Source organism: Arachis ipaensis, chromosome B9 (genome assembly GCF_059453495.1).
Source record: "Arachis ipaensis isolate K30076 ecotype BB chromosome B9, ASM5945349v1, whole genome shotgun sequence".
In the NCBI taxonomy this organism is placed as follows: Eukaryota; Viridiplantae; Streptophyta; class Magnoliopsida; order Fabales; family Fabaceae; genus Arachis; species Arachis ipaensis.
In genome coordinates, this window is record NC_142444.1 from 115985768 (window position 1) to 115998151 (window position 12384).

The 12384-nt window shown below is 28.6% G+C and overlaps 2 protein-coding genes across 2 annotated transcripts in view; both read right to left on the reverse strand.

Annotated features, from left to right (window-relative positions):
* LOC110266902 (receptor-like protein EIX2) overlaps positions 1-3973 on the reverse strand; it is a 47228-nt gene extending 43255 nt beyond the window's left edge. The window contains exon 1 of the mRNA XM_021111957.1: positions 3630-3973. Within this exon, the coding sequence (XP_020967616.1) occupies positions 3630-3973 (344 nt within the window). The remainder of the gene's footprint in view (positions 1-3629) is intronic.
* Positions 3974-7753: 3780 nt separating this feature from the next.
* On the reverse strand, positions 7754-9329 carry LOC107619561 (calmodulin-5/6/7/8). The gene is made up of 4 exons (XM_016321852.3): positions 9170-9329; positions 8840-8997; positions 8628-8711; positions 7754-8040 (listed from the first exon to the last, which is right to left on the reverse strand). The coding sequence occupies exons 1-4, from the start codon at positions 9243-9245 to the stop codon at positions 7903-7905; spliced, it is 456 nt and encodes a 151-aa protein (XP_016177338.1). The 5' UTR covers positions 9246-9329; the 3' UTR covers positions 7754-7902.
* Between the last annotated feature and the right edge of the window lie 3055 nt (positions 9330-12384).

Consider the following 12384-nt stretch of genomic DNA (forward strand, 5'->3'; position numbering starts at 1 on the left):
GATTTTTGCTCAAGTCCCTCAATTTCAGTCAGAAAATACCTAAAATCACAGAAAAACACACAAACTCATAGTAAAATCCAGAAATGTGATTTTTATTTAAAAACTAATAAAAATATACTAAAAACTAACTAAATCATACTGAAAACTATGTAAAAACAATGCCAAAAAGCGTATAAATTATCCGCTCATCACATACACACACCTTTATGCGTACGCACACTTTGAGAAAACTCTTCTGGGAGTGCATACGCACAACTCTATGCGTACGCACACAACCCTGTTTTTCAATAAAAGCCTTGTTATTAGCAGTTTTACCTTCCCGACAAGCTTCTAAACTTCCATAATGCTTGTTTAAGATCCTTTAGCTTTTTTAGGCTTTGAAACATAGAAAATATCATAAGTGAGTTTAACTAGATATTTTCTGGTAATGAGTTAGAAGACGGAGATGTAGGTTTCTGGTGTACAGAGGGATGGACTAGTTGGGTATCTGATGGTGTACTATATTGATGATGAACTTGTGATATTGAGGATGGATGATGAATTTAAGACTTGAAAATGAATGATTATGGTTAATGGAATGAGTATGAAAGGAAATGTGCTATGAGCAGTGGCCTCTGAGATGGACTATGTGATTGTGATATGCATTGTTCTCCGTCGTAGGGGCTGTGGCAGTCTTCTGCCTACGTTCGGATGTGAGGGTTGAAGCTGGGCTTCCCATCACATTTCGCTCTCATGGAGAATGTGGTAGGGCACTCATCCCTCGGAATTATTCCTCCTGAGCATGCGTTTTTCTCTCTGGTTGCAAGGTGGTAGGGCGCTAACCCACAGAATCATGCGGCATCTAGAGAAAGGTGGTAGGGCACTCTCCCTCAGAATGTTTCCCTCTGAAAGGTGAAGGTGGTAAGGCACTCATCCCTCGAAATTATTCCTCCTAAGTATGCGCAACAGAGAGACTAATCCGGGAATTTCCGTCTGGATTTTGTCTCAGGTTTGGCACTATAACATGGTAGACATTCATCATATGCATCTTCTATCTGCTTATTTCCTTTGATTACTTGAGTTATGCCTATTTGAATAATATGACTATATGCTAGCTGATTTACCTATTATACATGAATATTACCTGTGTATTACTTGTTTGCATATAGTTGTGATTGTCTGGCGTTGAGGAGGATCGGGAGACGGTGGCAATGGGATCACATGGAGGTTAGGTTGGCGAAGGCTGTGGGATACAGTGGTGTGATTAGTATTGGTTAGAAATTCTCCTAAGTTTAGATAACCCTGTTTATGGTGTTTGGTTTAAGTTATTTATTTTTGTTAAGCTTGAATATCTATTTGGTGTGAAGTTCTAGGATTGCCTTCAGCATTTCGGAACCTTACATCTTACATATTGGGCACTGTTACCATACTGAGAACCTCCGGTTCTCATACCATATGTTGTTGTTTTTTCAGATGCAGGTCGTAACCCACCTCGATGAGTTGTGAGATGGTGACGAAGCAGAGAATCTTATGCACTCTTTTGTATTTTGATTATTTGTTGTAATATTCTCTCTCACCTCTTTATTTTAGACTTTATAGCCTTAGAGACTTGATTTGAGAGATAAGTTATATAAGCTGTTTAAAACTTCCAAAACTCTTTTGTATTTTTAGTTTAACTAGCCAGCCTAAACTCCGTAGACTGTGACTAGTTCTCTTCTTGGTATTTCATACTTATATATATATATATATATATTGTTAATTTAATTATTACCTTGTATATCCTGAAGCTATCTACAAGGTTTTATGTATATTATGCCCTGTTCTGTCCATGCCTACGTGTTTAGTTATCGTGTGTGAACACTTCGCGTTTTATAATTCTGCCTTATGCGACATTGAGCTTTACTCCTACATCGAGCTTTTAGTTATATAAATTCTTGGACATATATTATATATTATAAATTTTAGAACTATCGTGACACTTTGTTATCCTTTGCCTTACGGCTAGAGGTAAGGTTTAGAGTAACGGGGTGTTACAAAAGCAAGCGAAAAAACATGAGAAAATGACAACAGGCAAAAAGCATATCTGGTAACCTTCACGACCACCCAAAAAAACATAATTTTCTCCTCCCAAATAATGTGTCACCTGCAAATTAAATCAACTAAATGGATCTTTCTTCTACTACTGCTACATTCAGTTCATACACACAAATGTACCTCTATGGCTTTCTTCACTTGAACAATAGCATATGTATACACCTGTAATTTAGAACTATGAAAGCAACTCAATTTGTTAGCCATCAACTCAGCATATATAATTAGAATAAATTAAAGACCATATATATAAGATATATAGCTAGTAGCACCACCATGCATATAATGAGAAGGCATGAATAATTGAGCCGTTCCCCATAAAACTTTTTTGTTACTCTACATTATTAAATAAAATAGAAAATAAAAATTGTGAAATGAATACACACTTAATACATTATTTAGAACAAATGTATATGTATGACATAAGCTAGAAGAAAAAGGATGCTTCATGTCAAATTACCTTAGTTTCATTAGTTTTCATTAGTTTCCTATGACAAACTCAACAGGTGCAATAATCAAAAGCAGAGTATTATTAATTAATCAAGGATAAACTATGACAAATTTAAAAGATTGAGTGATCACCTCCAAAGTTTGTCCATTAGAGGCTATATCCCTATCGTGGAAGCACAAAAAATTAACCCCAAGTTTGTCTATGAACTCAAAGTTTGCTCTCACTGTGTATACTAAGTAATCGTATATGCACTAGCTATTATATTATATATTATTGCCCTAAATCATGGCATAAGAGATTCATGAAATCATGTATTTAAATGTAAGAAATTAGTGTATACCAACGTAAATAAATAAATAATTATTTTTGCTTGTAAAAACTCAAAATATTAACAAATTTATTTAAAATAAAATTAAAAACAACTCCCTTATTTATTGGTAATGCCTACTCTTGCTGCTACTGCATAAATTAGAACCAGAGAGAGCCAAAATTAGAATCAGAAACAGAACAATAAATTAGAAAAGAAGCAAGAACAAAATTAGAATAGAGAAAACCAAAAATTAAAACCAAATCAGAACAAAACCAAAATCCCCAACAAAAAATTAGTACAGAAATCAATGGCGGTGAATCAGACGAGATGCGGCAAAGCTCAATGGAAAACGACGAGCTGGAGGAGAGGCATCAATGTTAGAATATACTAGAGGAGAGACTGGCTTAGAAGTTGCAACTAATGCTCATAGAAGTTAGAATACAGTGCTATAGTAACTAATGAAATGAAATACATGCTTACATGAATCTTTTTCAGTTCAGCCTCCGTGGAAGCTATTTTACTGTTCTCCCATGATGAAATGGATGAAAGCTTCTTCTAAGTTCTGCGAAACAAATTGATCTAACTCGGCAATAAATAGCTTGTTAGTTGAGATGGTATTATTCCTTGTAAAAAAATTAAATTGAGATTAAGATACTGCAACTTGGACAGATTCCCAAGTTGATAAGGGATTGAACCCTTAAGTTATTCCAATAAAGATTCAAGTATGTGAAATGTGAAATAGATCCAAATTGACTTGGAATTCTTCTACCAAAATCACAAAATGATAGGTCAAGATACCTCAAGCTAGAGAAGTTAGCAAAGAATTCAGGGATATGGTAGTCTTCAAAACCATTTGAACTGAGGTTCAAGTACCTAAGATGTTGTAATTCCACTAATGAGTTTGGAATCTTACCTCTCAAAAATCTTTGTACAGAGGTATATTCATTTTCGGTGAAGTCATAATCGAGACTTTGCACATGGCCAGTGAGATTGTTGCAGCCAACACCATTCCAATGGCAGCAATCCTGACCGTTCCACGATGAGAGCATGCCGTAATCATCAACCATGGCGGCCTTGAACTCCAGCAATGCTTGCCTCTCACTCTCAATGCAGCCACTCGTAACGACTCCAACATGCAACATCAAGTATTGTTTTTGTCCCAAACGTTGGGGTAAGTCATATTTGTATCCCTAACATTTAAATCGTCCTATTTGTATCCTTAACGTTTATAAAAGTGATTCAATGTTATCCTACTATCAATTATACTAACAAATCAGATTATATTTTTCAATTATTCTCACTTGGATGTATTCATTCTCAATTAGGTCTCACTTGGATGTGGTCGATTTTAATATTATATCCACTATTTGTGTTTAAATTCAATTATGTCCTTAGAAAAGTAAATTATGTAAATGTTGTAGGAATTAGTTTCAACATTTGATGAACTATTTTTTGAAGTAGATCATCGATTCTATCCCAAACATTTATATTCTAACTTCAAGAAGAGGTTTTTAAAACTCAAACTAAAGCGCTCATGATGTGTAATTGATGGCAGGATAACATTGAATCACTTTTACAAACGTTAGGGATACAAATAGAACGATTTAAACGTTAGGGACACAAATAGGATTTACCCCAAACGTTGGGCACAAAAACGATACTTTACTCTAATTTAAAAGAAACTAATATACCCTTTTTTATTAATTTTCAAAGACTAAAATATTTTTTTAGGATTAAAATTTTTTAATTTGTTGGTTTTAATTATTAAAAGACTAAAAAATAACATTTTTTTACTTCAAAAAAACTAAAATATCCTTTTAAAAGGACTAAAATGTTCTTTTAATTTTGTTAATTTTAGAAATACAAAAATACCCTTTTAGACTACGGTTTTTAATTGTACTGGACAAAGTTGTGTAATTGAATTAGAAAATAAAATTTTTGAATTTTATTTTAAAAAACTAAAATAGCTTTTTTCAATTTTCTAATCTATAATATAACTAAGAAATTAAATTTAAAAGATTATTTTAATCTTTTAAAAATTAACCCAAGTATTTTTTGTATTTAAAAAAAAATAAAATGCATTCCGTGGAAAAATTAAAAAAAAACTTCAATCCTTTTGTAAAATTAGTTAAAAAGGATATTTTAGTCATTAATAATTAATAACAATGATATATATATATATATATATATATATATATATATATATATATAAGTTATTATATAATATATGTTTTATAAATAAATAAAAATAAATGTAGATGCAGATAATTAGTCCAGATATCATCTTTTAATTCGGCAATGTTTTTATCATGTTGAGATATATTAATTAGGAGTACATTATTAATACCGTTCTTGATTTTCTAAGACCCTGATAAAAAAATCTCACTTTTATTAATTAATGATAAAAATGACTTTAAAATATTTTGTGACGCGATAAACATACCCAATGTTTAATATATATTCTCAAAAACTATTTTAGAAATTAGTTTTTGTTGTGAGTTTTTTGTAAATATGATTAAAAAGTTGAGACATTTTTTTTTTAAATTTGATAATTTTATGTTAAGTAATTTTTTTTGCGATTTTTTGTCAATAAAAAGAATATTTTTCTTATTATAATTTAGAGGTCAAAGTTTTATCCAATTTTTTATAGGTACATTCTAAAGAGTTATTCAAATTTTTTTTAAAAAAAATTTGTATTAAATGTATAAATAATTTGTCAAATACAAAAATTATTTATCACCTTAACAAAATAACATTCTCTTAAATTGTCCTTTGTCACATTTTGTTACCATTATAAAAAATAAAGAGTGTTTTTATCGGCATTCTAAAAATTCAAGACAATTTTAATAATTTAGCCTATTAATTAGACACCTTAATTTAATAAGTCCTTTGAACTTTTTTCGATCCAATAAAAAACAGCTATAAACTTTTATTTCATTTATTTTAAAAATAAAAAAAGGAAGATGGGTTACAGGATTACAAGATTACAGGATATGACGGTGTGAGGTTTTAATTGGCTTGTGCAGAAGAGAACAGAAAACTGACAACGTGTGGCACTGCATGGCAAAATATACAGCTAATTGCAAGCTTTCTGCATTCTGTAGTTCACTTCAGTTCACACCAGCTGTTCATGTTTTTCTTATTGTTTTCTTTCTTTGATCCCATTTCAATTGCAATGCATTCTATAATATTCATTATCTTTATAACTATAAAGTTAGTGCAACAACTAATTTGAAGAAGCTCAGTTTTGTTTGCTACTGCAAAAAGTTGGAATATGATGAATTGGCAATGGCTCAAAGTCAATAAAATGAAAAATTTTGACCATAAATTAGTCACATGCTACAACAGAGTCTAATCTTTTTTGGGTCAAAAGTCTAACAACCCATTCCAAAAGAGTGGTAAGTTTTTGAAATATGTTATTCAACAATCAACACATTCCAACAGCTCTGTTTTTCTTATTCAACAGAAATATGTCCCCCAAGTGAGATTGTGACATCCCAAAAGTAAAGTTATTATTATTATTATTATTATTATTAGGAATTAGCCAACAAATACTCAACTTGTTAAAAGCACTAAAAATTCCTTAATAAGTTCTTTTAACTAAACTCTTTTTATTATACATAAACTAAATGTAGCCTTATAATTCACCAAGTTTAACAACCCACTTTATTAATTAAAAAACTAAAGTTATATTGTTGGCATTAACTATAATTTTTGGCATAGTAGTCAAGAATTTTGTTGAGTAAACTATTATTTTTTAAGATAAAAATTTGAGCACTTACAAATTTAAATATCTATCAAATAGTGGATCAATTTAACAAAATTACTACAAACGTTTGATAAAATTATGCAATGAACTATTAATTTTGAGTAATTTCATCAAATTAACTCAATATTTAATGAATATCTAGTTAGTTTATCTTATTTATGATTAGAATTGTCAATGATTAAATCGATATAAAATTCTAACCAGTAATCAAGTTGTTCTAGCTACAGGTTTGTCGATTTAAAAGTTCAACTAATTCAATCGCAGTTCGACCAATTCAATCGTGATTAAATCAAAATAATTGAGTTATAATAAAATAATATATAAAATTATAAATAAACACATAAAAATATAATATTATAATATAAATATAAAAAAATATACAAAAATTGAAAATGATCATAATCCTATTTAAGTACACAAATAGGCAGCACAATAGCAAAATTAAATAAACTAACCATTACAATTTAATGAATTTACAGCAGAAACAATAAGAAACTAAATCCAACAAGAGAGTTAATGACTAAACATCTAAACTAATACAGTAACAACTTAAAAAAAATCAATGAACAAGAGTAAAATTAAAGGACAAGAGAGGAAATAGAAACGTTCGTTGTTCGTTAAAATTGAGAAAGATGACGGCTAAAAAGTGACTACGATACGGAGACGAGACGACAATATTGCCTAAACTAGAAGCATCAATATTGATTTTGGAACAACATGGTATTTGGTTTTTCAGAAGAAGAGTGTTAAGGGACTAACAAATTTTGTAATTTGTAGTTATCAATTAATCATCATTAGTATTTTTAATGGTATAAAACTATATCTAATGATATAATATTGTTCACTTTCCCTTTTCGAAACTATGGTTTTGTCTAATATATCACAATTTTGCATCCATATCTCTCCGTTAATTTTCATTTTAATCAACGATACCATAAGCTTGACATTTCCAAGTAACTAGAGAACATTAAGATATATTAATATAAACAATAATGCTGAACTAGAATTGAAAGAAAAGCTACAAGTTGGAGTTGAACAAATGAAAGAAATGTAGGTTTGTTGTGGCAGGGGAAGTCACTCTAAAAGCTTGGTCATTCATTCACAACATGGGAGGAAACCACTACAACAAGTAAAGGCAGAAAATACACACGAATTGAATTAAATTAAACTAACTAACTAACTTATTTTCGTGTGAGGGAAACTAGGTTGGAAATCGGAATAATAAACTATAAATTAAAGCCAAATGAATTTTGAATATAACAAAAAAAATTATGTATTTATGATGAGGAAATTTTATTAATTTCATCTAACGGCCATCATCATCTTGACAAATTCATCATAGTTAACTTGACCATCACCATCCAAATCTGCCTCTTTGATCATCTGTTCCACCTCTTCATCAGTTAGCTTTTCACCTAGATTTATCATTACATGTCTCAACTGCACACCAATAAATTAACCACACCCATTAAACAAATTATTTAGCTTATATATAAATATAATTCAAGATGCTGATAATTCACACATATGGGATATTTGATATTTCTAATGAAAATTCACGCACACAAAGGGTTACGAATTTAGTAAAATAATAAGATAGGTCTAGAGAAATGTGAGATTCCCTACAGCTCTCTCTCAAAAATGTCAAACTCCAATTAATTTTCTAATGAGACAGCTAATATTCATTGCATGCGGAAATGTACGGATTACTATCCTATCCTATACATATAATTATATATACAGGATTTACAAATTCACAAATTTATGTATAAATTAAAAATCATGTAAATAATAATAATAGTTTAAATATAGAGCTGTAGTCCCTTAAGACCTTGTAAACTAGTTTTGCAACATATTGGGCCCTACTTGCTTTGTTTATGTTCTATAGAATCTCTCACTTTGTCAAATTTGTCAGAAAGTGAAAGACTTAAAAATGAATATACATGATATGATATGATAGAAAATCATCAGTTATAATACATATTAAAAATGAAAGAAAAATAGAAAAGAACAAAAATAATATATACCTCACTGGCTGATATGAAACCATTTTGATCTTTGTCAAAAACCTTGAAAGCCTCTTTGAGTTCCTCCTCTGCATCATCAGTGTCCTAAAACATTGGAAAAGAACAGCAAAAATAACTTATTACAACTTTAATTTGATAATCATAAATTGATTATTGACTTATAGTAATGAAGAAGAAATGACTTAATAAAAATAATAATAATGTTTAGTTACTTTGATTTTCTTGGCCATCAAGTTTAAGAACTCATCAAATTCAATGGTTCCATTGCCATCAGCATCAACCTCAGTAATCATATCTTGAAGCTCTTCTTCAGTTGGGTTCTGATCCAATGAACGGATCACAGTGGCAAGTTCCTCAACAGTAATGCAACCTATATATTCAGTGAATATTCAATATACAACATGCACACACACACATATATATGATGATGATGATGTTGCTGAGAATTATGTTATTCTATCAATTTAAATTAAAGAAGAACAATTCAGGTGCATATATAACAGATACATACGTAGATGCCTAATGAATAATACTATACTCACCATCTCCATCTTTGTCAAACAAGCCAAAGGCTTCTTTGAAGTCAACAATCTGTTCTTCACTAAGAATATCTGCCATTGTATGTATGTGTCTATGCCCAGAAGAGAGAGAGAGAGAGGGAGAGAGAGAGAGAGGAATATAATGTGGTGAGTTGAGTATAGCTCAATCTTAGCTGGGCTATATGTAGAACTTCAATGACCCTATAGTCTACCAAAATATCTTAAAAAAAAAAAAGAAAGAAAATTTAATTCAATAATATTGATCGAGTCAAATTAAGCTTATGACTAATAAGGAAGTTGGCATAGCAAAAGAGATGCATTCAATAATATCTAAGAGGAATTTGAATTGTATTAAAAAAGAAATACTAATTCTAATTTACAGAGCAAATATGTGGCTAATTTTTTTTATATTGATTAAATATATGTAATACGTTATTATTGAAAAATTAGGTGTTTTTCTTTGATATGACGTTTTTTTTTAATTGATAATATTTAAATTGGACAGTCCAATTTATTTAAAGAAAAAAATAAATTACAAATCGGAGTATCCGATTTATACTTTTAAATTTTTTTATTTTTTAAAATAAAAATTGGATGGTTCGATTTTAATATTAATTTTTTTTAATTTTCAAAGACACAAATGGAAGACTCCGATTTGTCTAACTTGTAGCAATGTAAAATACTTCTCTTCACACAATATCTTGTGATACACTTCTCTCTCTCACACGAAAAATAAAAAGTACAAATCTGTATATGATAAATGTCATTTTAAAGCATTTAGAGTTACATATGGATTTAGTATATACTTATATGTATTATCAAATTGATAAAAATAATTATTTTTTATATTTATTATGTGAATGATTATCTAAAATAATTAATGTAATAAATGATGGGATAAAAGTATATCAAAATTAAACTTTTGTATAATATTTTTTTCTGAGGAAAAAAAATTAACAATGTATTTGGTTTGTTTATTTTTTATTTCAAATATTTTTACTTTTAATATTTTGTGCGGAGAAAAATAAAAACAAAAAATTAAATTGAATTTGATTGTGTTTACTTTTTTTTTTTTCATAAAATTCTGAAATTTAAAATATTAAATTAAAACAAAAAAAAACATTTTTTAATACCAAACAGACCCTAGGCTCCTAGAGCTTATGGCTGAATTATTTTGGAGGGATAGTTGTGATTTTTATTATGGTAAAAAATAATCAAATTGTGTAACCCTTGATATAGGGTGTGGGGGTGGGGCATGATGATTTTAATGGCTTCCATGTTTCATTAGTAGTTTTTGTTCATATTCATTTGAATATAATAATTTAATAATTGGAGTGGAAATTTTGACAGCTGGGAAGGTTTGGTGCTCAGGGGACAAAACAAAAACCCATTAATTCATGCAAAACTTCAAAGGTTAATAATACGGGTAGAAATAGACCGGTGGTCTGTCAGAAATTTACAAATGTATACATTTAGGTTCATCTGTCCCAAAATAACTATAAATTTAGGTTGTTTTAAAATTCTAAAATTATTAATAAATCAGAACTAGATTCATAAATTAGTTTAATTGATATATTAAATTTATTTGGAGCTGTCGAAATATAAATAAATTTTGGTAAACTAAAAAGTAATTAATTTTATTTTTTACACTTTATTATAAATATTTTATATATTTTAAATAATTTAAAAAATTAGATGTTATTGTAAATATTGAATTTGATTTATTGCATATAAATAATTTTTATAAAAAAAAGTTTCTTTCAATTGTTTTTTGTAAAAAAAAGAAAATGTATATGAGATTTTTTAATAGACTTTAAACCAAGAAGATTCAATAGTATGTGAGATTTAATACTTGAAAAATAAAATAGTCTATAATGTAGCGTCTGTTTTGAGGTATTGAGACAGAAATTAAGAGACTAAAATTCAGTATCATGTTTATTAGTTTAGAAACTAGTACTTAAATTCCAGTCTCTATTTTCAAAATTTCAATATTCTAGTATCTCCAAAAAGTGGGGACACACATTACAAGAAAAACGTTGAGTACCATCGGATTTAGCGAGAAACGTTACTGTCAGATTTTTCGACCGTTATGAGTGAAAATTCGTCTCTTGAATAAGTTACTATCAGATTTAGAATTCCGTCGCTAAATTCGACGATGAATAGAAGCGCGAAAATTAATTTTATTAGCACCGAATTTACCGTGGAATTTTCCGTGGAAAAATTTCGATGGTAACAGAATTTAGTGAAATGCGTCATTTAGGGTGTAATTTAGGGTTTGCTTTGGGTTGATGGTGTATTGGATGATTGTTAATTTTCTTTGTTTATTGTTGTCTGAGTTAATTAGTGCTGATTGTTATTAATTTTCTAAGTTAATTTTAGCTTGTTAATTTTTTAAGTTAATTATCGACTTATTATTGATTGTTGTTAATTTTTTAATTTATTATTGTCTGAATTAATTGTTTTCTGAGTTAATTAGTGTTGATTATTGTTAATTCTTTGAATTAATTTTAACTTGTTAATTTTTTAAGTTAATTATTTACTTATTATTGATTGTTGTTAATTTTCTGAGTTTATTGTTGTTTGAATTAATTATTTTATGAATTAATTTGTTGAGTTGATTGTTGTTAATTTTACTAAGTTTGTTGTAATTTACTCATTTGAATATATGAACTTTGATTTGTTTGTATAATTATAATTTGTGTGTTGATTATGTTTGTAGTTTGTGTGTTAATTATGTTTATAGTTTGTAATTGAAGGTATACAGCTTACTATTCTAGAAAATGCTCCTGTAGACAGTAGGTTTGTAAGTTGCTGAAATTGTATAAATTTAAATAAATATCCCATTTGAGAGTCATACATATGCAAGTTAGTGGATTACTTATAATCTTAAATATATAATTACTTTTTTTTCAATATTTTATTATCTAGAGAGTTTTAACTATGCAATTTACTTAGCCACTATGAGACATCTTGTTTTTTATATCAAACTTTATGTATGTTCATCTTTTCTGGATTTAGAGTATACTAGTGCTACTTTTTTTCCATACACGAGTAATTATTATTTTTCTTTTTTATTCTTAAACTTTGATGTGTGAACTTATTTGTAAACATTTAATGAAAAATTATAGACAAATTATTATGAAAAATTATAAAATTTTGAATTTTGTTAGTTTAAAAAGAGATTGAATTTAAACATTTAAAATTATATATTGAATTTT

Excerpts from the sequence above, each read along its gene's own strand:
- LOC107619561 (XM_016321852.3), bottom strand. The coding sequence starts at position 9,245 with ATGGCAGATATTCTTAGTGAAGAACAGATTGTTGACTTCAAAGAAGCC. Across the intron at positions 8,998-9,169 it reads GTTTGACAAAGATGGAGATG|GTTGCATTACTGTTGAGGAA; the intron begins GTGAGTATAGTA and ends CTGAATATATAG. Across the intron at positions 8,712-8,839 it reads TGATGGCCAAGAAAATCAAA|GACACTGATGATGCAGAGGA; the intron begins GTAACTAAACAT and ends CCAATGTTTTAG.